Source organism: Scomber japonicus, chromosome 4 (genome assembly GCF_027409825.1).
Source record: "Scomber japonicus isolate fScoJap1 chromosome 4, fScoJap1.pri, whole genome shotgun sequence".
NCBI classification, from domain to species: domain Eukaryota; kingdom Metazoa; phylum Chordata; class Actinopteri; order Scombriformes; family Scombridae; genus Scomber; species Scomber japonicus.
Genome location: NC_070581.1, coordinates 5,323,067 through 5,343,553, shown reverse-complemented (window position 1 = coordinate 5,343,553; position 20,487 = coordinate 5,323,067). Strand labels below are relative to the sequence as shown.

At 40.9% G+C, this 20,487-nt stretch overlaps 2 protein-coding genes across 3 annotated transcripts; both read left to right on the top strand.

Annotated features, from left to right (window-relative positions):
• The first annotated feature begins 588 nt into the window (after nt 1-588).
• pofut1 (protein O-fucosyltransferase 1) lies at nt 589-7,282 on the top strand. The gene is made up of 7 exons (XM_053318144.1): nt 589-727; nt 1,175-1,296; nt 2,574-2,756; nt 3,430-3,542; nt 3,714-3,906; nt 5,076-5,318; nt 6,145-7,282. Exons 1-7 carry the CDS (start codon nt 589-591, stop codon nt 6,337-6,339), a joined length of 1,188 nt encoding a protein of 395 aa, XP_053174119.1. The 3' UTR covers nt 6,340-7,282.
• A 331-nt stretch (nt 7,283-7,613) lies between these two features.
• Nucleotides 7,614-15,527, top strand: kif3b (kinesin family member 3B). 2 transcript variants are annotated; one of them, XM_053318140.1, is made up of 9 exons: nt 7,614-7,735; nt 8,502-10,012; nt 10,132-10,233; nt 11,479-11,601; nt 11,936-12,054; nt 12,729-12,845; nt 13,681-13,786; nt 14,105-14,316; nt 14,463-15,527. In XM_053318140.1, the coding sequence occupies exons 2-9, from the start codon at nt 8,609-8,611 to the stop codon at nt 14,566-14,568; spliced, it is 2,289 nt and encodes a 762-aa protein (XP_053174115.1). In that variant the 5' UTR covers nt 7,614-7,735; nt 8,502-8,608; the 3' UTR covers nt 14,569-15,527. The 2 variants fall into 2 exon arrangements, with proteins under 2 accessions (XP_053174115.1, XP_053174114.1); XM_053318139.1 differs by having other exon boundaries at nt 7,614-7,823; nt 8,505-10,012.
• Nucleotides 15,528-20,487: the final 4,960 nt, after the last annotated feature.

Sequence of the window (20,487 nt, the reverse complement as noted above, 5' to 3'; positions counted from 1 at the left end):
AGTATTTTATGTATATCTTACAAAATCATATCCAATCTGCCTATATTTAGAGCATATATAGAGATATATAAATATATATAAAACAATTTGAAATGTCTGTACATGCCTTAAGGAAATGATTCCTATCAAAAAAATCTTCTGTAACTTAGTTAGACTTGTTTATATGTAGTTTATAGAGCTCTGTTTATCTATCTATCTAGTTTATAGAGATCCATCTATCTATCTATCTATCTATCTATCTATCTATCTATCTATATGTACTGTATAACAAATACTGTGCTTGTAATGGAGCTTAAGGACACATTACAACAAGAGCAAGTAGACAGCTTTGGAAATAATAAAAGCCAGTAGTTGAATAAATAATATTAAGTAAGCTTTAGTGTTCTTTAAACGACAAAATATTTAAAGTTTTGTTAAAGAAAAGGAATGAATGTGACTTACATCACATTACACACAGCAGCAAGCACATACCTCCAGCACTGCAGGCGGAGGTAGACGGAGTAAAGGAGGGCTTCATGTCTTCTAGAGGAGGAGAAGAAGAAGGACACAAGCGGAAAGCCGGTTCATGCTGATGTCACATGAACCACAATGGCGGCTAAACAACAAACCGTCCCCTCTCTCACACTGACATGTTTACTTTCAACTATTCTGCTACAGACTTGTCGGACTTTTGCAGGGGAGCTGAAGTGGGACGAGAATGGCTACGTGTTGTACTGCCCGTGCATGGGTAAATGAACCTACCGACATGAACGCTTCAAATTGTGTCGTATGAAGAGAGCAGAGCTAGCGACTCCAAACTTTCACTCGTTCATTAGTAGAGAGTCCTGTTTCATATTCATACGTGCTACATATTGTCAGTTCTTGAGTTAAGACCTGTCTGACAGCATGTTATATTCAGCAGTGAAAACTTTCTCGTCAAAACTAATAAAAACTTAGAGAATACTTGACAACTCACGCTAGAGGAGAAGCAGCAGAAGCTAGCGGCTAGTGGAGTTTAGAAGCAACTGGGGTCAATAATAAAAGTGTAATAGCTTAAGTTATATGCTACACTGTTAGCAAGTCACTCGTTACTCTATCTGAAATTCCCGCCATTCACGCAGGTTCCCATTGATTGGTTAAAAGTAGGAGTGTAAGCTTTACTGAAAAGTGCCTGTTGCCTTCTGTTGTTGTTCAGGTCGCTTTGGAAACCAGGCAGACCACTTCTTGGGATCTCTGGCCTTTGCAAAGATGTTGAACCGAACCCTGGCAGTCCCTCCATGGATTGTGTATCGCCACCACACACCCCCTTACACCAATGTAAGTACAGTCAGTGAGGTCCAAGCAGCTGCCACTGACTGCAGTGTATGATGATCACACACACAAATAAGATAGGATATTCCTTTATCAGTCCCACAATGGGGACATTTGCAGTAATACAGCAGCAAGTGGGAAGTAGAAATAGAAGAGCATCAGTAAGAAAGAACGATCAATAAATAAGTACGAAAAACAATAATAGAGTATATAATAAAAAATAATAATAATTGTGACATTATTTACAGGTAGCACAAAAGTAATATTGGCATTGAGTGGTAATGTACCAGAGATGATGATATTGTTATTGCACATATTAGAATGAAGAAAACTGAAAAAAGGATATTTTATATATATATATTGCACAGTTGAATTGAAATTGGTATTATACATGAAATACTAATATTGCACAACATTGGACATTAAAAGTGCAGTGTGTCAAATTGTTTACTGGGAGCAGTGCTGATTGTACTGTCTGACAGCTGCAGGGAGGAAGGACCTGCGATATCGCTCCTTCACACATTTTGAGTGAAGGAGCCTGTGGAAATAGAAAAGAAGAAATAAAGTGTTTCATTTAACTAAGAGGAAAATAACAGTGTGTTACAGCAGCCAAGTCGTAAACATGTTAAAGGACGTGTTCACAATTTTTGAAGTTTCTCTTAAAACAATATTCAGGAGCCTAAATTTAACCTTGAAATGTGTTTTTCTTGCTGTAGTCCATCCTCCTATTCATACTGACCATTAGAAGATCCCCTCATAATGCACTTACAGTCTTAGTCAAGTGATGGAGGACAAAATCCACAGTATGCAGAAATATGTAAAATGTAAAGGGGAGACTTGTGGTACCAATACAACATATTTTCATTCAGATATTTTGAGGTGAGAGGTCAAGGGAAACCTGTAGTATGGCTATGCCAGTTTTTCTTTGCCATAGCTTAGCCTAACTTTGGAGCATTATTTAGCCCCCTACCTGACAAGCTATCAAGACATGGCTCTTAGGTCTTCTAGCTTCATAATATACAACAATCTTCACATTTCATCTGAGCCCAGTACAGCCTCTGACAGTAATGTTGTCCGAGGATGCCAGCGTGCTTGGGGAGTATGAAGAGGTTATGGGTATATCTGATGATATTCTATATGTTTCTTATTTGCAACATATTCCATGAAAAGGGATAAAACTCTGTTGTTCAAAATATAATTATTGGATCTTTTCGCCAAAAAAAACCCCCTGAATTGGACAGTGTTATTTTTATTCCAATCTTTTCTGTTCTATTTCTATTCAGGTCCATGTTTCCTACAGTGAGTTCTTCCAGCTGGAGCCCTTGTCAGCCTACCACCGTGTGGTCAGTTTGGAGGACTTCATGGAGAAGCTGGCTCCTAAACACTGGCCCACAGGACAGAGGAAAGCCTACTGCTTTGAGACTGCAGCACAGCGGAGTGCAGACAAGAAGTCCTGCCCCATGAAGGTGAGCGTCCAATGCAGCAGAACCTAGACTACAATGGACTGTGTTTATCTGCTTGTATTGATACATAAGCTGCTTTCAGATACAAATGTGTCAACTCTCATTTCTAAAAGATGCGGTATAGTGAGCTTTATGTGAAAGCCAGTACTGCATGCATTGCTCAGTGTGTACATAAATGATGAGGAATGAGGGTGAAAGGCTGCCATCTGGTGGCCCATAGATCACCAATTGCACTGTATAACAAATATTTATTTGTTTATTTGTAGCTGTGTAGTAAGTGTTATTTCCTAATTGATTGTGTCTAAAAAGTACAGAAAATAGCACTTATTTCCTTCAAACTATGCTTTTGTGACAAGGACAGATATATTTTGAAATATATCTGTTTTCTTTTTAGGTCACTTTTGTATAACATTATTTTAAATACATGTTTATTTGATTCCAAAGTAGCTTTTTCTGACTTTATGTGATTGTAAATGTGCAACTTCACTTGTATGCCCAATGGAAAGAGGTACATATTATTTTCCAGGTCACATAACACATTGTAGGCTATTGCACTTAAGAAGTAACACTTGATACCCAGGAACAAAAATGATGTTATATAGTGTTATCAACCACAAGCTCACAGGGATCAGACTTCTTTTTTTATTGTTGTGACATGGTTCTGGTTCACTTTCAGGATGGGAACCCGTTTGGTCCATTCTGGAACTACGCTGGTGTGGAATTTGACGAGTCTGTCTTGTTCGGTGGTATTTCCTTTAGTGCCTACTATCAGCCTCAGTGGATGATGAAGTGAGTACCTGTTTGACGGTCACATACATGTAGGAACAGCAGGTTCTTTAGCTCAGTGTCTATGTCTGAACTTCATAAGCCTGAAACGTGATGATTAATTATACATTTATTTTTATGACAAAGGTAGTGCCTCCTCTGAAGATTTCCCTCATGCTTCCTCTAATGGAACAGGTTCCCTCCTTCTGAGCATCCAGTTTTAGCCATGCCCGGAGCTCCCGCACAGTTCCCAGTGATAGAGGAACACGTGGGCCTGCAGCGCTACATGGTGTGGTCCCACAAGATGGTGAAGGAGGGAGAAGAACACATCTCCACCCTGCTGACCAGGCCTTATGTGGGCATTCACCTGAGGATCGGCATCGATTGGGTGAGTCTGTGATGCTCTCATTCATCCACATGTTCAAACACAATCATTATCTACAAGATTGGCCAGTTGTATTTTATAACGTGGACTATAAATCATTGTGTTATGAGCATGTAGCTCTGACAAATCTTTCACTACTACTACTATTACTACTACTAATTTCTGTAGCACCTTTCCAAACCAAGGTTACAAGGTGCTTCACATAATACAATACACACTATTTAAGCAGAATAAAATTAACAGAATATCATAACTAAAAACAACAAAAACCATAGTCAAGCATAGATAGATGAAACAAATATCAAATTAACACATTAAACAATGAAGCAACTATTATACAATATTACAGAAATGTACTGGGGAGTCTTTAAATGCTTTTTAAAATGAGGCTCTGACTCAGCTTATCTAAAACTACAGCGTTGCAGCAGTAATCTAACCACAGTTCATGTTAGCAGCTAAGAGGCTATTCATGTCACAGTAGCTAAACAAGTATTGTCCTCCATTCCTCACTGTGTACATCCTGAGTGGAGACTGTAGAAGAATTAAAGGTAAATAACTCTGTCCTCAACCATAATGATAGTCTCTGTTTTTACAGAAGTTTAGCACCCACTCTCCAATCCCACCCCCCTTGTATTATTATGCTATTATATTATCATTATATCAGTGGTAGAAAATGATCTTCAAATGACAATAATATTGTTTATCGTGATTATTTCTGAGACAATATATCGTCTGACAAATGTAGTTATCGTCACAGGTCTAGTTCATAGTGGTTTTGGTCTTTTTATGGGATTGCAAACATTAAAACAACAAACCACACTAGAATTCTTGGTGTAGTAATAAACTCAGGCCTAAATTCGAATAGCCACATTAAGCTGATCATAAAATGAACCTACTATCACCTTAAGAATATATTGAGGATTAAAGGACTTCCATCTCATCACACTTGACTACTGTGACGGAGTCTTTACAGGTCTCTCTAAAGAGTCAATCAGACAGCTGCTGCTCAAGTCCAGATCACATCACTGCAGCTCTCAGGTCTTCACACTGACTTCCTGTCTGTCAAAGAACTGACTTTAAAATACTGCAGTCAATTTATAAAGCAGTGATCTGTCTATTTCATATATGTTGCATTGTGTTTAAACTATCCTTGTCTGATCCTACCCTTACAGCAAAATGCCTGCAAGTTACTGAAGAGTGGTGACGCAGGCCCTCACTTCATGGCCTCTCCTCAGTGCGTCGGCTACAACCGCCAAACAGCCCTGCCCCTCACCATGACCATGTGCCTCCCCGACCTTTCCGAAATCCGCAGGGCCGTCAAGCTGTGGGTGAAGAAGACTTCGGCCCGCTCCATCTATATCGCCACCGACTCTGAGTCCCACAGCAGGGAGATTGAAAAGCTATTCAAGGGCAAGGTGGGTTTGTCTGGCCTCTAGTATTGCATTCAAGAGAAAGTAATAAGATACATAAGCTTTAAGGGAGAATATTACACCTCCACACAAATGAACTCTGCCAGATTGAGTAATCAGGCTACCAAGGCAACTGTTGAGCATGAACTCTTGAGAAACAGGGCTGGTGGAAGAATTGTAGCAATGCAGAAAACACACCAAACACCTTGCATGACTGTATGATCATTTCCATTTATTCACATTACTCTTTATATAGTTTTCAGGAGAACTTTAATGCTTTTTAAGTCACAGGAGTCCAAATCCAGCCCTTCATGTAGAATGGGGCCAGATCATTTTGCAAAGTATGAAAATAGCAGAAAAGTAATTCAAAATGTTCTACTTTTGAGAGTTTTTTACACCCTGACCAGAATTACAATTCTCTGAAAAAACACTGAATACATATTGTAGTCATATTTAAACCATTCATATACTGAACATTATGCTAAATTTGGTCAATCAGCAGCTTCTGTGCAAAATAATCTGAAAACACAGACATAAATAGATGATTTATTGCAGTAGTTATCATATATAAATATTACGTTATTTGTAGGTTATTATGTAATGGTTTTACTGGTCCTGCCCACTTGAGATCTAATTGGGCTGTATGTGGCCCTTGAACTAAAATGAGTGTGACACCCCTGATCTAGCACATGCAATATGTCTGATATGGAAATTAGTGTTTTCCAAAGCAGCCATCTTTAGAATTGTCTGTCATGGAAGTACAATAGCAGAGGAATACACTTTCTCATTTGTTAAAATATTAGATTTCCCACCCTGGTTGTTTATTTTACAGGTAAAAGTGATCAGCCTCCAACCCGACTCAGCCCAAATGGACCTGTACATATTAGGCCGGGCCAACCACTTCATCGGCAACTGCGTCTCATCCTTCTCCGCGTTCGTGAAGAGGGAGCGAGACGTCCAACGGCTCCCATCCTCCTTTTTTGGCATGGACAAGCCCGGGAAAGTAAATCAAAAAGAAGAACTCTGAGTGTCACACGGTCACCCCTCTGGATGCTACTGCTGCTGCATGACTGTCATGAGGAGCCGCGAGAGCACGTGGAAAGCAGAGAACACCATATGTGACGTGATGGTTAAGTTAAGGCGCAAGCTGGTCCAATTTTAGAATGGGTTTGAATCTGTGAAAGCTCATAGGAGAGGATATAGCAGGTCTGTAGTGATGATGTTCCTCAAATGTTATACCGCTGCTGCTACCAAGAAACACTTTATTTTTGTCTGCTTCCTACTTGAAACTCAACATTAAAAGTATTTTATATGTTCCTTCTTTTTCCTACCTGATTGTTGTTCACCATAACTGAAACCAACTTTCCTTTCCATCAGGGAAGCATAATCATTTCCTTCAGCTGCAGTCATATTCTCTAGCTGTAGCCATGTCAGCAACACCTCCCCGGCGACCTCGGTGAACCAGGGGAAAAGACTGATTGCAATGTCAGCGATCATGTTCTCCCTCTCCCTCTCACTTTTGCCCTTTTCCTCCTCTCTTTCTCTCACTACCTTTCCTCTCCCTTTCCTTTCACTCCCCTCATCTCTCTCCAGCTTGTTCTTTCCTTTCCTCTTTGCCCTCCATTCCAAGGAGAGCACAGTAACCGATCCTCACGTACATACTAATTATAGGGAGGAAAAAGCAGACAGTCTTTCCACCTCTCAATTTACCCAGGACCAAAAAACTGACATAATGTGTGGAACCCTGGACTGAATGTTTTGCGAACAGTATTGCTACTTAGTGAATGTATGCAAATGTTTCAAGGGATGATTTAGAGGATACTAGAGACTATTTGCACTGGATGATTAAATGCTAGTCAAAAGTATTCCTTTGTGTGAAAGCAGTGAATGCGTTTTTGTAATTTGTATTTTTTAAGTTGAATGTTTTCCTATTATGTTTTACACCAATAAAGTGATGCACACTAATTTTTCAAAAGAACCGACTGACTCTTGCCTGTTTACCTCCCTCTGTGGAAGCTCAGCTGTGAGTACAGTTGAATCAGCTGATATACTAAGCTATGCTGGACAAGCGTATAGACTGGGTTGCCAGATATGCAAGAATACTTTGAATGAATATTGATTATAATGTATGTACGCGGGGGCAGGTCCTTACTCGCAACTTAAGTATATAATTGCAACGAAATGTTAGTATGTATTAATTGTATATACATCTCTCTTAATGACGTCATTTATTTGAGTTAACGTGTTTTCCCACGTACTTCTTTTGTGGTCGGTTTTGCTCAAACCTGGCAACCCTGTGACCGTTGCGGGGATGAGCAGCGGCTAATGGCTGACTGGGAGTTTTCTGGATTAGCCAACTGCTTTTATTAATTATAAACGACGTCTCCGTGTGTCTTATGTAATAGTATGTTTGTATTACGCCGGTGTTAAGTCTCTTATGTGTTCTTTTTTTTAAATTTTCTACGGCGACATGGTACATTTACGTGTGTCCTCGCTACTCGCGTTAGCCAGGTAATGTTGCTACCAGACTTGTAGCTTGGGTTACCCGTGTGTTTGCCGTTGCTAGGCCGGGTCTTGTGGTCTCGTTGCGGGCTGCGTTTTGCACCAGATAACGGACGGTTAGCTGAGCCGCTAGTTTGACCAATCTTTTTATCAAAATGCTGCTGCTGGCAGAAGTCTCCATACAGCTGTCACTTCATCACCTGAAGGTCCAGCGTTGAGTAACGTTAGATAATCTAGCAGTTTGTAGTTGCCAGATAACAGGCTAACGTTAAATATAGTTAGCCCCGACCGGTTTATTACCTAACTTACACAACTGTGTAAATACTGCTTTCCGCTGTTGGCCAACTGTGAGCTGTTTTTTTCATTTTGACCCACTAAATTGAACCTTGTCAGTTCTCGTGTGTGTTGCTGTATTGTGTTATGTGATCCTAGAAAGTCTTACTAAGCTCATCTAGTGTTTCCACGTACAAGAAATTGACAAGAGCAGAAGACGCAGAGCTGCCACACAGGTGCCAGTGACAGGATAGATCGATTCGATCATTTTTAATGTCTAGCAATAGCTCTGTGTTGTTTTAGACGTGAATGATTATCCCAGTCAGTATCTAATGCATTAACCATCAAGGTGAGCTATGTGTTATAATGACAGTTGCCAGGTTTATTACTAATCAATCATTTTGTGTTTCCCAGCAGGTTCTGATGAGGGCATTTTTGCCAGCGAACTGTTCCTGAAGCTCCACTTGGAAGACAGAGAATACAAAGTGCTGAGCCGTGTGGATTGGCAGCTGCTTTGAAACATGTCCAAAAGCAAGAGTTCCGAGGCAGTCAAGGTGGTGGTCCGTTGTCGCCCCATGAATGAGAAAGAGCGGGCAGCCAAGTTTGAGAGGATGGTCTCTGTTGATGTTAAACTAGGCCAAATACTTGTCAGGAACCCCAGGGAGGCTTCTGCCAATGAACACCCCAAAGTCTTCACTTTTGACTCAGTCTATGACTCGAACTCTAAACAAATAGATCTGTATGATGAAACCTTCAGGCCTCTGGTGGATTCAGTTCTTCTGGGGTTCAATGGGACCATTTTCGCCTACGGACAAACGGGTACGGGGAAAACTTACACTATGGAGGGTGTTAGAAACGATCCGGAGAGGAGAGGAGTGATCCCCAACTCCTTCGAGCACATCTTCACTCACATTTCACGCTCCCAGAATCAGCAGTATCTGGTCAGAGCGTCGTATCTAGAAATTTACCAGGAGGAGATCAGGGACTTGCTCTCCAAGGACCAGGCGCATCGTCTGGAGCTCAGGGAGAGGCCTGATACGGGTGTGTACGTCAAAGACCTTTCGTCATTCGTCACCAAGAGCGTGCGGGAGATCGAACACGTCATGAATGTGGGAAACCAGAACCGTTCAGTGGGCTCCACCAACATGAACGAACACAGCTCTCGTTCTCACGCCATTTTTGTCATCACTGTTGAGTGCAGTGAGTTGGGTGTGGATGGAGAGAACCACATCAGGGTAGGCAAGTTGAACCTGGTCGATTTAGCTGGTAGTGAAAGGCAGACCAAGACTGGTGCTCAGGGCGAGAGGCTTAAAGAGGCCACGAAGATCAATCTGTCGCTTTCTGCTTTGGGAAATGTCATCTCGGCTCTGGTGGACGGCAGAAGCAGCCACATCCCCTACCGAGACTCCAAACTCACCCGTCTGCTGCAGGACTCTCTGGGAGGCAACGCCCGCACCGTCATGGTCGCCAACATCGGTCCGGCCTCCTACAACGTGGAGGAGACCTTAACCACGCTGCGCTACTCCAACCGAGCCAAGAACATCAAGAACAAACCACGCATCAACGAAGACCCCAAAGACGCCCTGCTCAGGGAGTTCCAGGAGGAGATCGCCAGGCTGAAGGAGCAGCTGGAAAAGCGCTCGGGGAAGAAGAAGAAGAGGAGGCAGAGGAGGAGGGGTGGCGAAGGGAGCGACGGCGAAGACCTGGAAGAAGGAGAGACAGAGGATGACGATGAGGAAGGGGAGGACAAAGAGAATTACTGGCGGGAGCAGCAGGAGAAGCTGGAGAGGGAGAGGAGGGCCATCATGGAGGATCACAGTTTGGTGGCCGAGGAGAAAGTTCGGCTGCTGAAGGAGAAGGAGAGGAAGATGGAGGATCTGAAGAGGGAGCGGGAGGCTGGAGAGATGCTCGCAGCTAAAGTGAAGGTAAGTTGACTTGCGTGTGCCCTGCCGTGTGCTGTGGTCTAATTCTTGGAATTTTTATCCAACCCAGCTGGTGTAAAGTACTGATTTTAAATTGGTTTCATCCTTTTTTTTCCCCCCAGGCGATGGAGAGCAAGCTGCTGGTAGGGGGGAAGAACATTGTGGATCACACCAATGAGCAACAGAGGATGTTGGAGATGAGGAGGCAGGAAATCGCTGAGCAGGTATAATATCAAATCTATACCAGATTTTGAATCACAGATCTGTTTAGAAAGCATCAATAGTCGATCTGACTGATCAATAAATTAATGATTAAACCTTGAGTCATGTTTCAGAGAGCAGAGAGAGTGTATTTTTTAGCTTTGACACCACTCATTTTTGGAGAAAAAACACCGATGTCATGTCTTATTTTTCCTAAGACATGAAAATATAACATGGCAGTAATGATTGAAATGTATTTTATTGAAAGTGAAAATGACAAGAACTTTATGGACCTGTGGGGTTTATTGTATAACCATTGTAGCACCTATACAAAAGTATAACATTTTAAAATGTTTTCATTTTTGTGCATTTTGTCCACTTTAGGAAAAGTCATCAAATTTCAGATTAAAAGACAGTTTAGGTGTTTACAGCTGTCACATGTCAAAAGGGGTCAAATAATTTGATCCAAACAGTATGTAAGGGTTTATGTTGTTCTGAACGGCTTCACTCAAGCCATTCAGAACAGAGAAGGGAGCAGTGGGACTGATGAGTTATAACATTGTTTAAATACAGAGATGATGGCACATATTTTAATAATAATAATAATAATAATAATAGAAATGATAGTGACAGTACATGAGCAGGTTAATTGGTTCCTGCAATGCTATAGCTAAATGTTACAGGTGGAACTCAAACCCTGGAATTATTGTTCCGCAAGTCAGAGTAAGTAGGTTATGAAACTCTTTTGTTTGGGTCAGGGAGCGTTCTGTACTGAACAGTTTGGAATGAGTACATGAACTGTTCCACCCCTAGAATCTACACTTGTTTCAGTCCCAGAACACCAGAGCCATGAACACAGCCACACATTTCTAATATTAGTCCATTTCTGCAGATTAAGGGTTAATTCTTGTTCTCTTCTCCACCACAACCTGTCTTGTGTAAATACCAGCACTGTTGGTTCTAGTCAGCAGTTATGTTCGACCTGAAAATCTACAAAAATGTTCCCCACAGTAACTTTTCACATGCTTTTGTTCAACATTGTGATCATTAGATTCAGTCTTTGATTTCTGAGATTTTTGAGAATCAGCAGCACAGCCATCATCCAAGCATTTATCTGTTGGTTTAAAACTATTTCCCATCCATATTCTTTATCAGCCAATATTACACAACCTCCATTTCACATCCTAGTACTTGTTATGACAGCGCGGTTTACAATCGGAGCATCGTGGTGTGAAGTTCTGAATGGATGCGTTTGTGTGCGTTCCCAGAAACGGAGGGAGCGGGAGATGCAGCAGCAGATGGAGTGCCGGGACGAAGAGACTCTGGAGCTGAAGGAGACCTACAGTTCTCTGCAGCAGGAGGTCGACATCAAGACCAAGAAGCTGAAAAAGGTAGCGGCTCCGACCACGGCTGTCTTTGCCGCCCCCCCCCCCCAATTCAGACCAAGCTGTACACACAATGGACATATTCTGAGCACATGCCATCATAAATATGCATGTGATCCTGTAAAAGCATAGGCACATAGGTAGTACTGGAAAAGTCTGAGTGACAGCACTTCTAATGCGTTTTGTGTCTGGTGATGAATTGTTCAATACAGTAAGTAGGTCAGGTTATTTCAATTCAGGTTACATTACTGGAAAGGTCTATTATTCCTGACAGCGAGGTGTACCTGAGACCTTTTCATCATGTTCTCCTGGTTCTCCTCTCTCCTTCTCTGTCCTCTAGCTGTTTGCCAAACTGCAGGCAGTGAAGGCAGAAATCCACGACATCCAGGAGGCTCACATCAACGAGCGCCAGGAGCTGGAACAGACCCAGAATGAGCTCACCAGGGACCTCAAACTGAAGTACGGAGCCCTGCTTCTAACACCGCTGGCTTGCCAGAGACACATCCATTCTAACTGTCAGTTAGGAACACAGTCTGGAGGATACTGATGATCACCTCCAAACTGCAGCTGATGTCACACTGACTTTAACTCAGTCAGTGCAATAATTGGCAATGAAAAGTATGTGTGTGCATTATGAGCACACACTTGATTTTACATGATAACACAATGCTTAAATTATGGGCATGATTTTCTGGGTATATTTTTATCTTCTTGGGATCAAGTTCAGATTGAGCTGCACCTAACGATAAGTTTCATGTTTAATTCATCTGCAAATGATTTTCTAAGGTAATCAATTAGCAGGTTGGGCTATAAAATGTAAGAATATAGTGAAACATCTGTTCTAAGGTAATCAAAGATATTTAGTTTACTTTCCTACATTACAAATGAAACATTACAAAACAGCTGCTGGTTTCATTTTCTCCCAGTTGACTCATCAATTAAAGAACAAATTGTTGCAACTACAGATTCCTCTATAATATATGAATGTGTAATTATAAATGAATCTGAATTTAATGAGGTATTGTGTAGGGAAAGTGACACTAGACTGTCTATGTGTTTATATTCATTTAGTCTCTTCTGTCCATTTCTCTGCTTGTGCTGTCAGTTTGATGACTCGTCTGTTTGTCTTTCAGGCATCTGATCATTGAGAACTTCATCCCCTCAGAGGAGAAGAACAAAATAGTCAACAGAGCTTTCTTCGATGAGGAGGATGAATACTGGAAGATGAAGCCCATCACACGTATTGAGGAGTAAGTGACCCAATATTTATAGCACATTTATGCATTCCTCCTCTAGTTTAATAGATTTAATGCTCCAGCTTGAGAACAGATGTTATGTTAAAGTGAACAGCTTGTATGATAAATCCTGTATAATGTTTAAAAGATGAGGATCAGCAGGAGATTCAAACCTGCACTGTTTTCTGCCATGGAAATAGTTTGTACCACAGGAGGCGATGCACGGTACATTCAGTGTTTAGAGATGTAAACATATGTATCATTTGAGTATTCAGTACTAAATCCAATTATTCATTCTGAGGGGATCAGTTACCTTGAAATCTTATTAATTATAGCTGCATTCCAGTGACATGTTTACAGTGACAGTATGTCCTGTTATGTGGCAGCAGTTTAATTTATGTCTTATACAAGTTTTATGAGCATTTTGATTAGGAATGAATGTCTGTACAACTTGAGTATGGAAGTTGTGTGGGAAACATTAAGATCTAAAGTTCGTCAGATTTGATCGGATGGTTAAAAGCTACCTTTTAGCTTTCAATACAGTGTGAGGTGGAGCTGTTGAGGACTCCATGTTGACTCAGCCACTTTTATTTTGGAAGAGTTTTCCCCACTCATATCTACTGTTCTAACTATATGATCTACAAGCAGTCAAGTGCAGTTCTAAATGATGTGTGCGGTTAACTATTTGATCAAAAATCACATTAAATTTGACACATTTTTGTTGATACAGACCTATTATTATAATAAGATCAGATCAGCTAGATTTCTATCTTTAGTTAGACAGGACAGGTGTTTCCCCACCATACACACTGTCTCACGCTCACTGTGTGTGTGTTTGTGTGTGTTTCAGTGACCATCAGATGATGACCAGGCCTCTGTCTGCAGTGGGCTACAGGAGACCTCTCAGTCAACACGCTCGCATGGCCATGATGATCAGACCTGACATGAGATACAAAGTAAGCCACACGTCTTCCTCACCTTTCTCTTTATTCATGTTTTCACTCATAGAAACATGAACAGTAAACACCACAAACAGGCTTTTGCATTCTTCATCTTCTTCCTGTTTCACTGATGACACTTAGACATCTGCAAAGACTTGAACCAAATAATGCAGTCTATCATAAGACAGTCAAATCAGGAATCCAGAATGTATGTATCATGTGAAATATTTTCCCAATTAACATTTTATATGCTACTTCTCAGTCTTTTGAAAACGTTCCTTATATGAAAGGTACCTATATTGACTCATTTGTCTCCCGTCCCGTTTCCTCTAGGCTGAAAACATCCTGATGCTGGACATGGACCTGCCGGCTCGGACCACCAAAGAGTATCAGGAGCCCGTTATCGCCCCAAAGGTGGCGGCAGCTCTGGAGGACGCTCTCAGGGACGAGGACGAGATCCAGGTAGACGCCTCAGGCTTTCACAGCAGCTTGGGACCGACCCCACCAGCCAGCGCTAGCAGCAGCCTCAAGAAACCAAAGTCAGGGTGAGTCAAAACTGCTGTCAGCTGTAGCTCTACTCCAGCTTCAGACTTCACTTATACTCATTTTGAATTGGTTAGACAGGAAACGTATGTTCAGCTGTCAATCACACAGTGCATTTAATGACATGTCGTTGCCTTCTGTCACTCAGTCGACCAAGAACAGGCAAGAAGTCCAGCACCCCGACCTCTCCGTTCAGCCCCGCCAGTCCAGGATCCCCTATTTACCCACAATCCCGTGGCCTGGTGCCTAAATGACAGCTTCCACCGACCTCTCTCCTGCACACATTTCCACTTTTGGGACTGAACCTTAGAGAGGACGGGGGGGAAGGGGGGTTCATTTGGTCCGAGCCGGCAGAATCTCTTGGATAGAGCAAACTTTAAAGACTTTAATGCTGCTTCGTAGGTTTGAACTTTATAACTGTAACCACACCACTATTAACTGTTAACTATGAGCTTTTTAATCATCCCTGAGTGTGAGTTAGTACAACACACAGGACAGCAACCACGCATGACCCGAAGCCTCACATCACTCTGCACTGCTGTTACCTTCCTCCACAGCGATGTCTTATATGTTATTTCACAATGTTCTTAATGTACAGAAGAAGAAAAAAATGAAGGTGGGCTCAGAACACCTGTTGACAGACTGCAGTATCCCCCAATGCACTTCATATGTTCCCACATCTGTGCTGAGTGTCAATAGTCCTCTGTCTTACTGTAAGTGTGAACACGGTGGGGACTCTACAGGCTGTGTGTGTGTGTGTGTGTTTAAGTGTTTGTCAGTGCGTTTCTGAATATTGAACATAACGATTTATGTCATGCTGCGCTGTTTTTCTTCCTGTGGTTGGGGAACTGAAATTCCCTGTATGTGTGTGTATGTGTGTGTTGTTTTGTATCTTAAAGGAATAGTTCAACATTTAGAGGAAATATGCTCATTGGCTTTCTTGACAAGAGCTGGATGAGATAGTAATACTCATGTGTCCGTACAGTAGATATGAAGCTAAGGGAGACTCTCGACTAACTGCTGTGACATAAGAGGGAAGTGTCACATGACCGATGGCAGTAGTCTAGCAATACTACAGCTAGCGAGCTAATCTGCTGCCAGTTCTGCTATCTAATTGATCACACTTTTCCAAAAATATGTAAATGAATACACTTCAGTAGAAATTGATTCTTAAAAAAAGACATTTGTTTTCTATTTAATACACGGAGCTGTGCCCTCTTCATTATCGGATATTTATTCAGACATTCTGAAAACTTATGCTGACACATCAAAGATTTTGTGGGGGAAATCTGTCATAATAAACGTGTAATACAGAAATTAGAAAGTAGGCTAAATTAATATTGAAAGAATCCATAAATGTGCCTTTTAACTTTTGATTTACTGGAAACTTTATTGGGTTTTTTTTTCTCTTTGCACATTTATGTTATGCTACTTTACTGTTTCCCTTCTACAGTACAAGTAGACAAGCTAGAAGGGCTGCCTAAGAAAAATACTGGCACCCTCAGCTGTCCCTTCGCCTTAGAGGTTGATAGAGATTGTCAAGATTATCCAGTGAAGCTAGAGGTGATTCGCTTATGCAAGTAGTTTCCACTGGTTGCCCGGTAACGGCATAGCAACGACTAGACTCCAGGAAGTCACTGCTCCTCACCAAGAAATAGTTCCAGAACATAACCCCCCACCCAAAAAACTAATTTGGGGTAATTTTTAACTTTTCTGTTTGTGAACAAATGAAAGAAACGAGATGTAATTTATTAGCTGAGAGACAGAGCCAGGCTAGCTGTTTCCCCTCATTTCCAGTCTTTATGCTAAACTAAGATAATCTGTTGACCAAAGCTTCCATTTACTGTACAGACATGAGAGCGGTATCAATCTTCAAATCTGTCCTCATCTCGGGGGAATAAATTTCCCAAGCACATTTCCCAAAAAGTCAAACTATTCCTTTAACTAACTGAATGATTGATTGTAAACGCACAGACCAGAAAGTAAAAAGTACGCACGGCCTCGGCCACAAGTTGCTGTAATCAGTAGATGCTGTTCTTCCCAGGGCGCGCACGAGACAGAGGCGGGGAATGACAGGAGAGAGCTCGACACCTTTTATGCAGGGACACACTCTAGGTCGCACGACGTTGAAAATCAAAGACACCAGATCTTCTTAGCTTGAGGTCGACGCTTTACCACAACCCTGGGTCACTCCAAAGTTACCATCCTGGTATATGTGCCTCAGATTCATCAGGGTTCCAAGGTGCCTTAACCTGTGTCTTTAATCTCTGCTCCTTCGCTTGAAGTGCTCACATATATATATGTGACATGTATTTTTTTCATCACTTCATCGACTTCATTCATTCTAGCAGCAGGCATGATTATTAGACGGAGAGGCAGAGCATTTGGACACAGCATTCAACCACCTACAGGTGTCTGGTTGAGAGCCAGGTGCGCTTCCGCCTTCTGTTTTACTTTACCTCATCTACCGTTTTATTGGTCAGTGTGGCCCTTGGAATGAACCTATTGGTCTAACAGAACATTCAAAAACCCCAGGGGGGAGTGCCGAGCTCTTGACAAGTACCGCGCCTGTTCCACGAAACACAATGAATGGATCCAGATACACGAAGCATTCCATTTGTAATGCCTACATGTGAATAATATGCAGTTTTAAACCTTCCTAGTTAAGCCTGCCTCTCTGCTGCTCTCTGTTCCCCGTACTCTAACTGTGAGGGGGTGTACTGTCCACTCGCTGCTATTGTGTAAGGGTTCTACATAACCCGCTGTGACATTTCAACAAGCCTGGCTCAAACGGCAAGACGAAATCTTCCTTGATACTCAGTGATGCGTGCATTCGATGGCGTCCATTTAAATCAAGCCTGCGTCACTCAAACAGAACATTAACGTAGTCTAACTAAAGGGATCTCAACTGCTGTTTGACCCAAGCCTGCATATGTATTAAGATATGTAACAATGAACATAGACTTGTTGATAGGCAATCCTCAGTCACTTTTGCAGATGTAAGAAAAAAAACAAGAAAACAAGGAAAAATGGGTTTCCATATTGAAAAAATTAACTTATTATAATCTTTCATTTTTATATACAGATGTAGATATAATTTTCTATTCAGTTTTTCTTTTTAAAAAATAGATTATTGTTTTATTTTTTTGAGCTTTGTAATTTAACGTTGAAATTTTATTTTTTGCATCGTACATGTACTATACGTGTCCTCTTTTTGTATTCAGCAAGGTACAAGGTTTTATTTTCTTGTTTTTTATACACTTTTAAAAAACGCGTTAGTCTTTAAGTTCTTCACTCGGAAAAGACGAAAGCTCAGCTGTCGACCGGCGTCGATTGTTGGAGAAGGCATAAAGACATTACGTAGAGATTGATCGTCACGGTCGAGTATTTAACACGTTCACTGTACATTTTAACCTCATAAACAAAAAAAAACATAATCTTTAGGATAAGGCCTGATTGTCGTAACTAACATTGCAAATGCTGTTATAGCCGTCGCATGATGATTTTTTAGCACGCTTAAGTAAATACTTTTGGTTGTTTGAGTATCAGTCATCAGTCATAGGAACTTCGGTGAGAAAAATGTGAATGTCTTAATTTAACTGAATACCTTTGCATCTGTATCCCACAGCTTCATCACTGGATTCAAACTCCATACGGAAGACTTTTAATGACCAACTTTTATGTGCTGGTATTGTTTTCGTAGCCAAATGACGATTATGCTGGTGCACTTCTGTCTACGGCTGGATATGTCTTTTAATTGTTTAGTTTCTTTTGATTATTAAAGACAGTTCACTGATTACACTGTGGTAGCGTGTTCTTTCTCTTTTGGGGGTTATTTAAAAGGGTGTTTAATGATGTATGACATCACTACCAGTGTTACAGGACATTAAACACTTCTAAAACATTGTTTGAAAGTTGTTTTTTAAAGGTTCAAATTTGATGCAGCTCAACCACAAATATGGTCTTTTTATTTTACACATTTTTCCTTGTCAAAACCTAGCGCCTACATGACCCACGATTAGGGCTAGGTATTGTTTGATTTGCAAGTCCATACAAATAGACATATTTGCAGGTGCCGTTTGACGAGAGACACTTTGATACTACTTGGTATCGATTTATTTCAGTACTGAGTGATACTGGGTATCGCATACCAGAGGTGGAAAGAGTACTGAAATATTTGACTCAAGTAAAAGTACCACTACTTTGATGAAATTTTACTTGAGTACAAGTAAAAGTACTGGTCTAAAAATATACTCAAGTAAAAGTAAAAAGTAGCTTGTTAAAAAAATACTTTGAGTAAAAGTTACTTAGTTACTTTTATAACGGGGGTGGGTGGGGGTGGGGGGGGGGCTGTAGGACAAAGTGATGGCTCATAAATCTCTAACTAGTTGTTTTAATTAAAGATAAAGGCATACATTTACAAATTCAGCTTCAATGACAAAATATGTCGACACACAACATTTAAAACATTTATGGAGATATGTCATTTTAGTGAAGACCATCCCATAAAACATTTTCAAATAACACAACCATTAAATTGAAGGTGGCATAATTGTGGATTCTGTAAACCCGGCGCGATTTTAGACTTTTTTTTTTTTTTTGGATTTTCTAACACCCCTAAATTTGATCTCAGCACCCCTAAAAATAAATAATAAACCCTCCATAGTCTCTAAATATTGTGTGGGAAACACTGAATGATTATTGGGGGGGGGGGGGGTTAAAACACTTGCAGGGCATTGAATGTCAAATTCTCATTAGGAGCTGAGCCCCTCTAAAGCTCTGATCCTAGTCCTACAATCACCCTGTTGTAAACCAACAGTCATACTACATATCTATGAATCACTATGGGTCAAAGTCACAAGAGCAATAACTTTTCTTTACATTACCCAAAGAAGACCAAACTTTTAAGTACCCATGTTTAAAAGGCTGTGCCCCTGTGCAGCATTCGCTAAATTCTCTCATTTCCGACGCTGTCCTTTTCACGTGAACGCATCATGCGCAATGCCTCGTCCTACACGAAGAGTGAGACAGATGACAGCACAACGTCTAACGGACATTTCTTTTAGAGTTTGTTGTGTTGTGTTAGAGTTTATATGTCGCTATGAGAGCTAGCTGCCAGGTGTAACAGGCTGCATGAATGTTAAGTCATTGTATCATGCTGGTTAATGATTCTGTACGATACTCTTTGCTTTAAAAAAACATTCGGCCAACATTTTTTACTCAGTAACGGATGTGATTTAAAATGTAGCGAAGTACAATACTTCACACAAAACATACTTAAGTAAAAGTAAAAGTACAGATTTTTAAAACTACTTTAAAAAGTACAAGTACACAAAAAGGCTACTCAATTACAGTAACGTGAGTAAATGTAATTCGTTACTTTCCACCTCTGTCGCATACCAATACATCAGTTTATTGTACATCCACCATTGGACAAATAACACCAATCCACCTTGGCTAGAAATCGAGAATAGTTTAGTTCAAGAGCTGAGAAAAGTCTCCCATTTATAGATAAATCCTTAATAACTACAAAAACAACAGTACTAACAGTATCACTCTAACTGCATGCTAAAAGTCAAACAAATTCTCCTCCATTACAGTCTTTCACCATTATGATGTAACGCCATGTTTCTGATCAATAAACTGTCTTTTCTCAACCTGGATTGAGACAAGAGCAACCAGTTACTCAGTGGTGGTTTGCTCATGACCTTCCACTACATACAAAAAAACATAAACCAACTAGACCATTGCTACTTCCAGTGTATCCAGTTAAAAGAAGCCATAAAGAAAAACATCCACATTTATCACTTAAATGCAGTAGCCTGCGGTGATGTTTCAGTCAGGGCCAGCACCAAAATCCAACTCCCCCCGCCCCCGCCCCAAAAGAAAGTATTGTATGCCGATACAGCCAACAGAGCAGCCGCACACATATAGGCTTATGTCCTACAATACATACACATTGCCAATCCAATGTAAGGCCACTATTATGCAACAGTACTTAATCGACACCACCATGACAGCTGATCAACATCCAGCATATCAAGACACCACTATGCAGCATCGCCATCAGATCATCCTCCCTTAGATCACTGTCCACTTTACAATGCACATACCATGTGACACAACATCAAAACAGCACATACTGCCCGACTGCTATGCACCCTTACAGGAAA

What these genes read in the sequence shown, in the direction of transcription:
- pofut1 (XM_053318144.1), top strand. Translation starts at nt 589, where the DNA reads ATGGCGGCTAAACAACAAACCGTCCCCTCTCTCACACTGACATGTTTA. An exon ending in GTTGTACTGCCCGTGCATGG is followed by an intron (nt 728 to 1,174) that starts GTAAATGAACCT and finishes GTTGTTGTTCAG; the next exon opens with GTCGCTTTGGAAACCAGGCA. An exon ending in AGAAGTCCTGCCCCATGAAG is followed by an intron (nt 2,757 to 3,429) that starts GTGAGCGTCCAA and finishes GTTCACTTTCAG; the next exon opens with GATGGGAACCCGTTTGGTCC.
- kif3b (XM_053318140.1), top strand. Translation starts at nt 8,609, where the DNA reads ATGTCCAAAAGCAAGAGTTCCGAGGCAGTCAAGGTGGTGGTCCGTTGT. An exon ending in ACCAGGGACCTCAAACTGAA is followed by an intron (nt 12,055 to 12,728) that starts GTACGGAGCCCT and finishes TTTGTCTTTCAG; the next exon opens with GCATCTGATCATTGAGAACT. An exon ending in GACCTGACATGAGATACAAA is followed by an intron (nt 13,787 to 14,104) that starts GTAAGCCACACG and finishes CGTTTCCTCTAG; the next exon opens with GCTGAAAACATCCTGATGCT.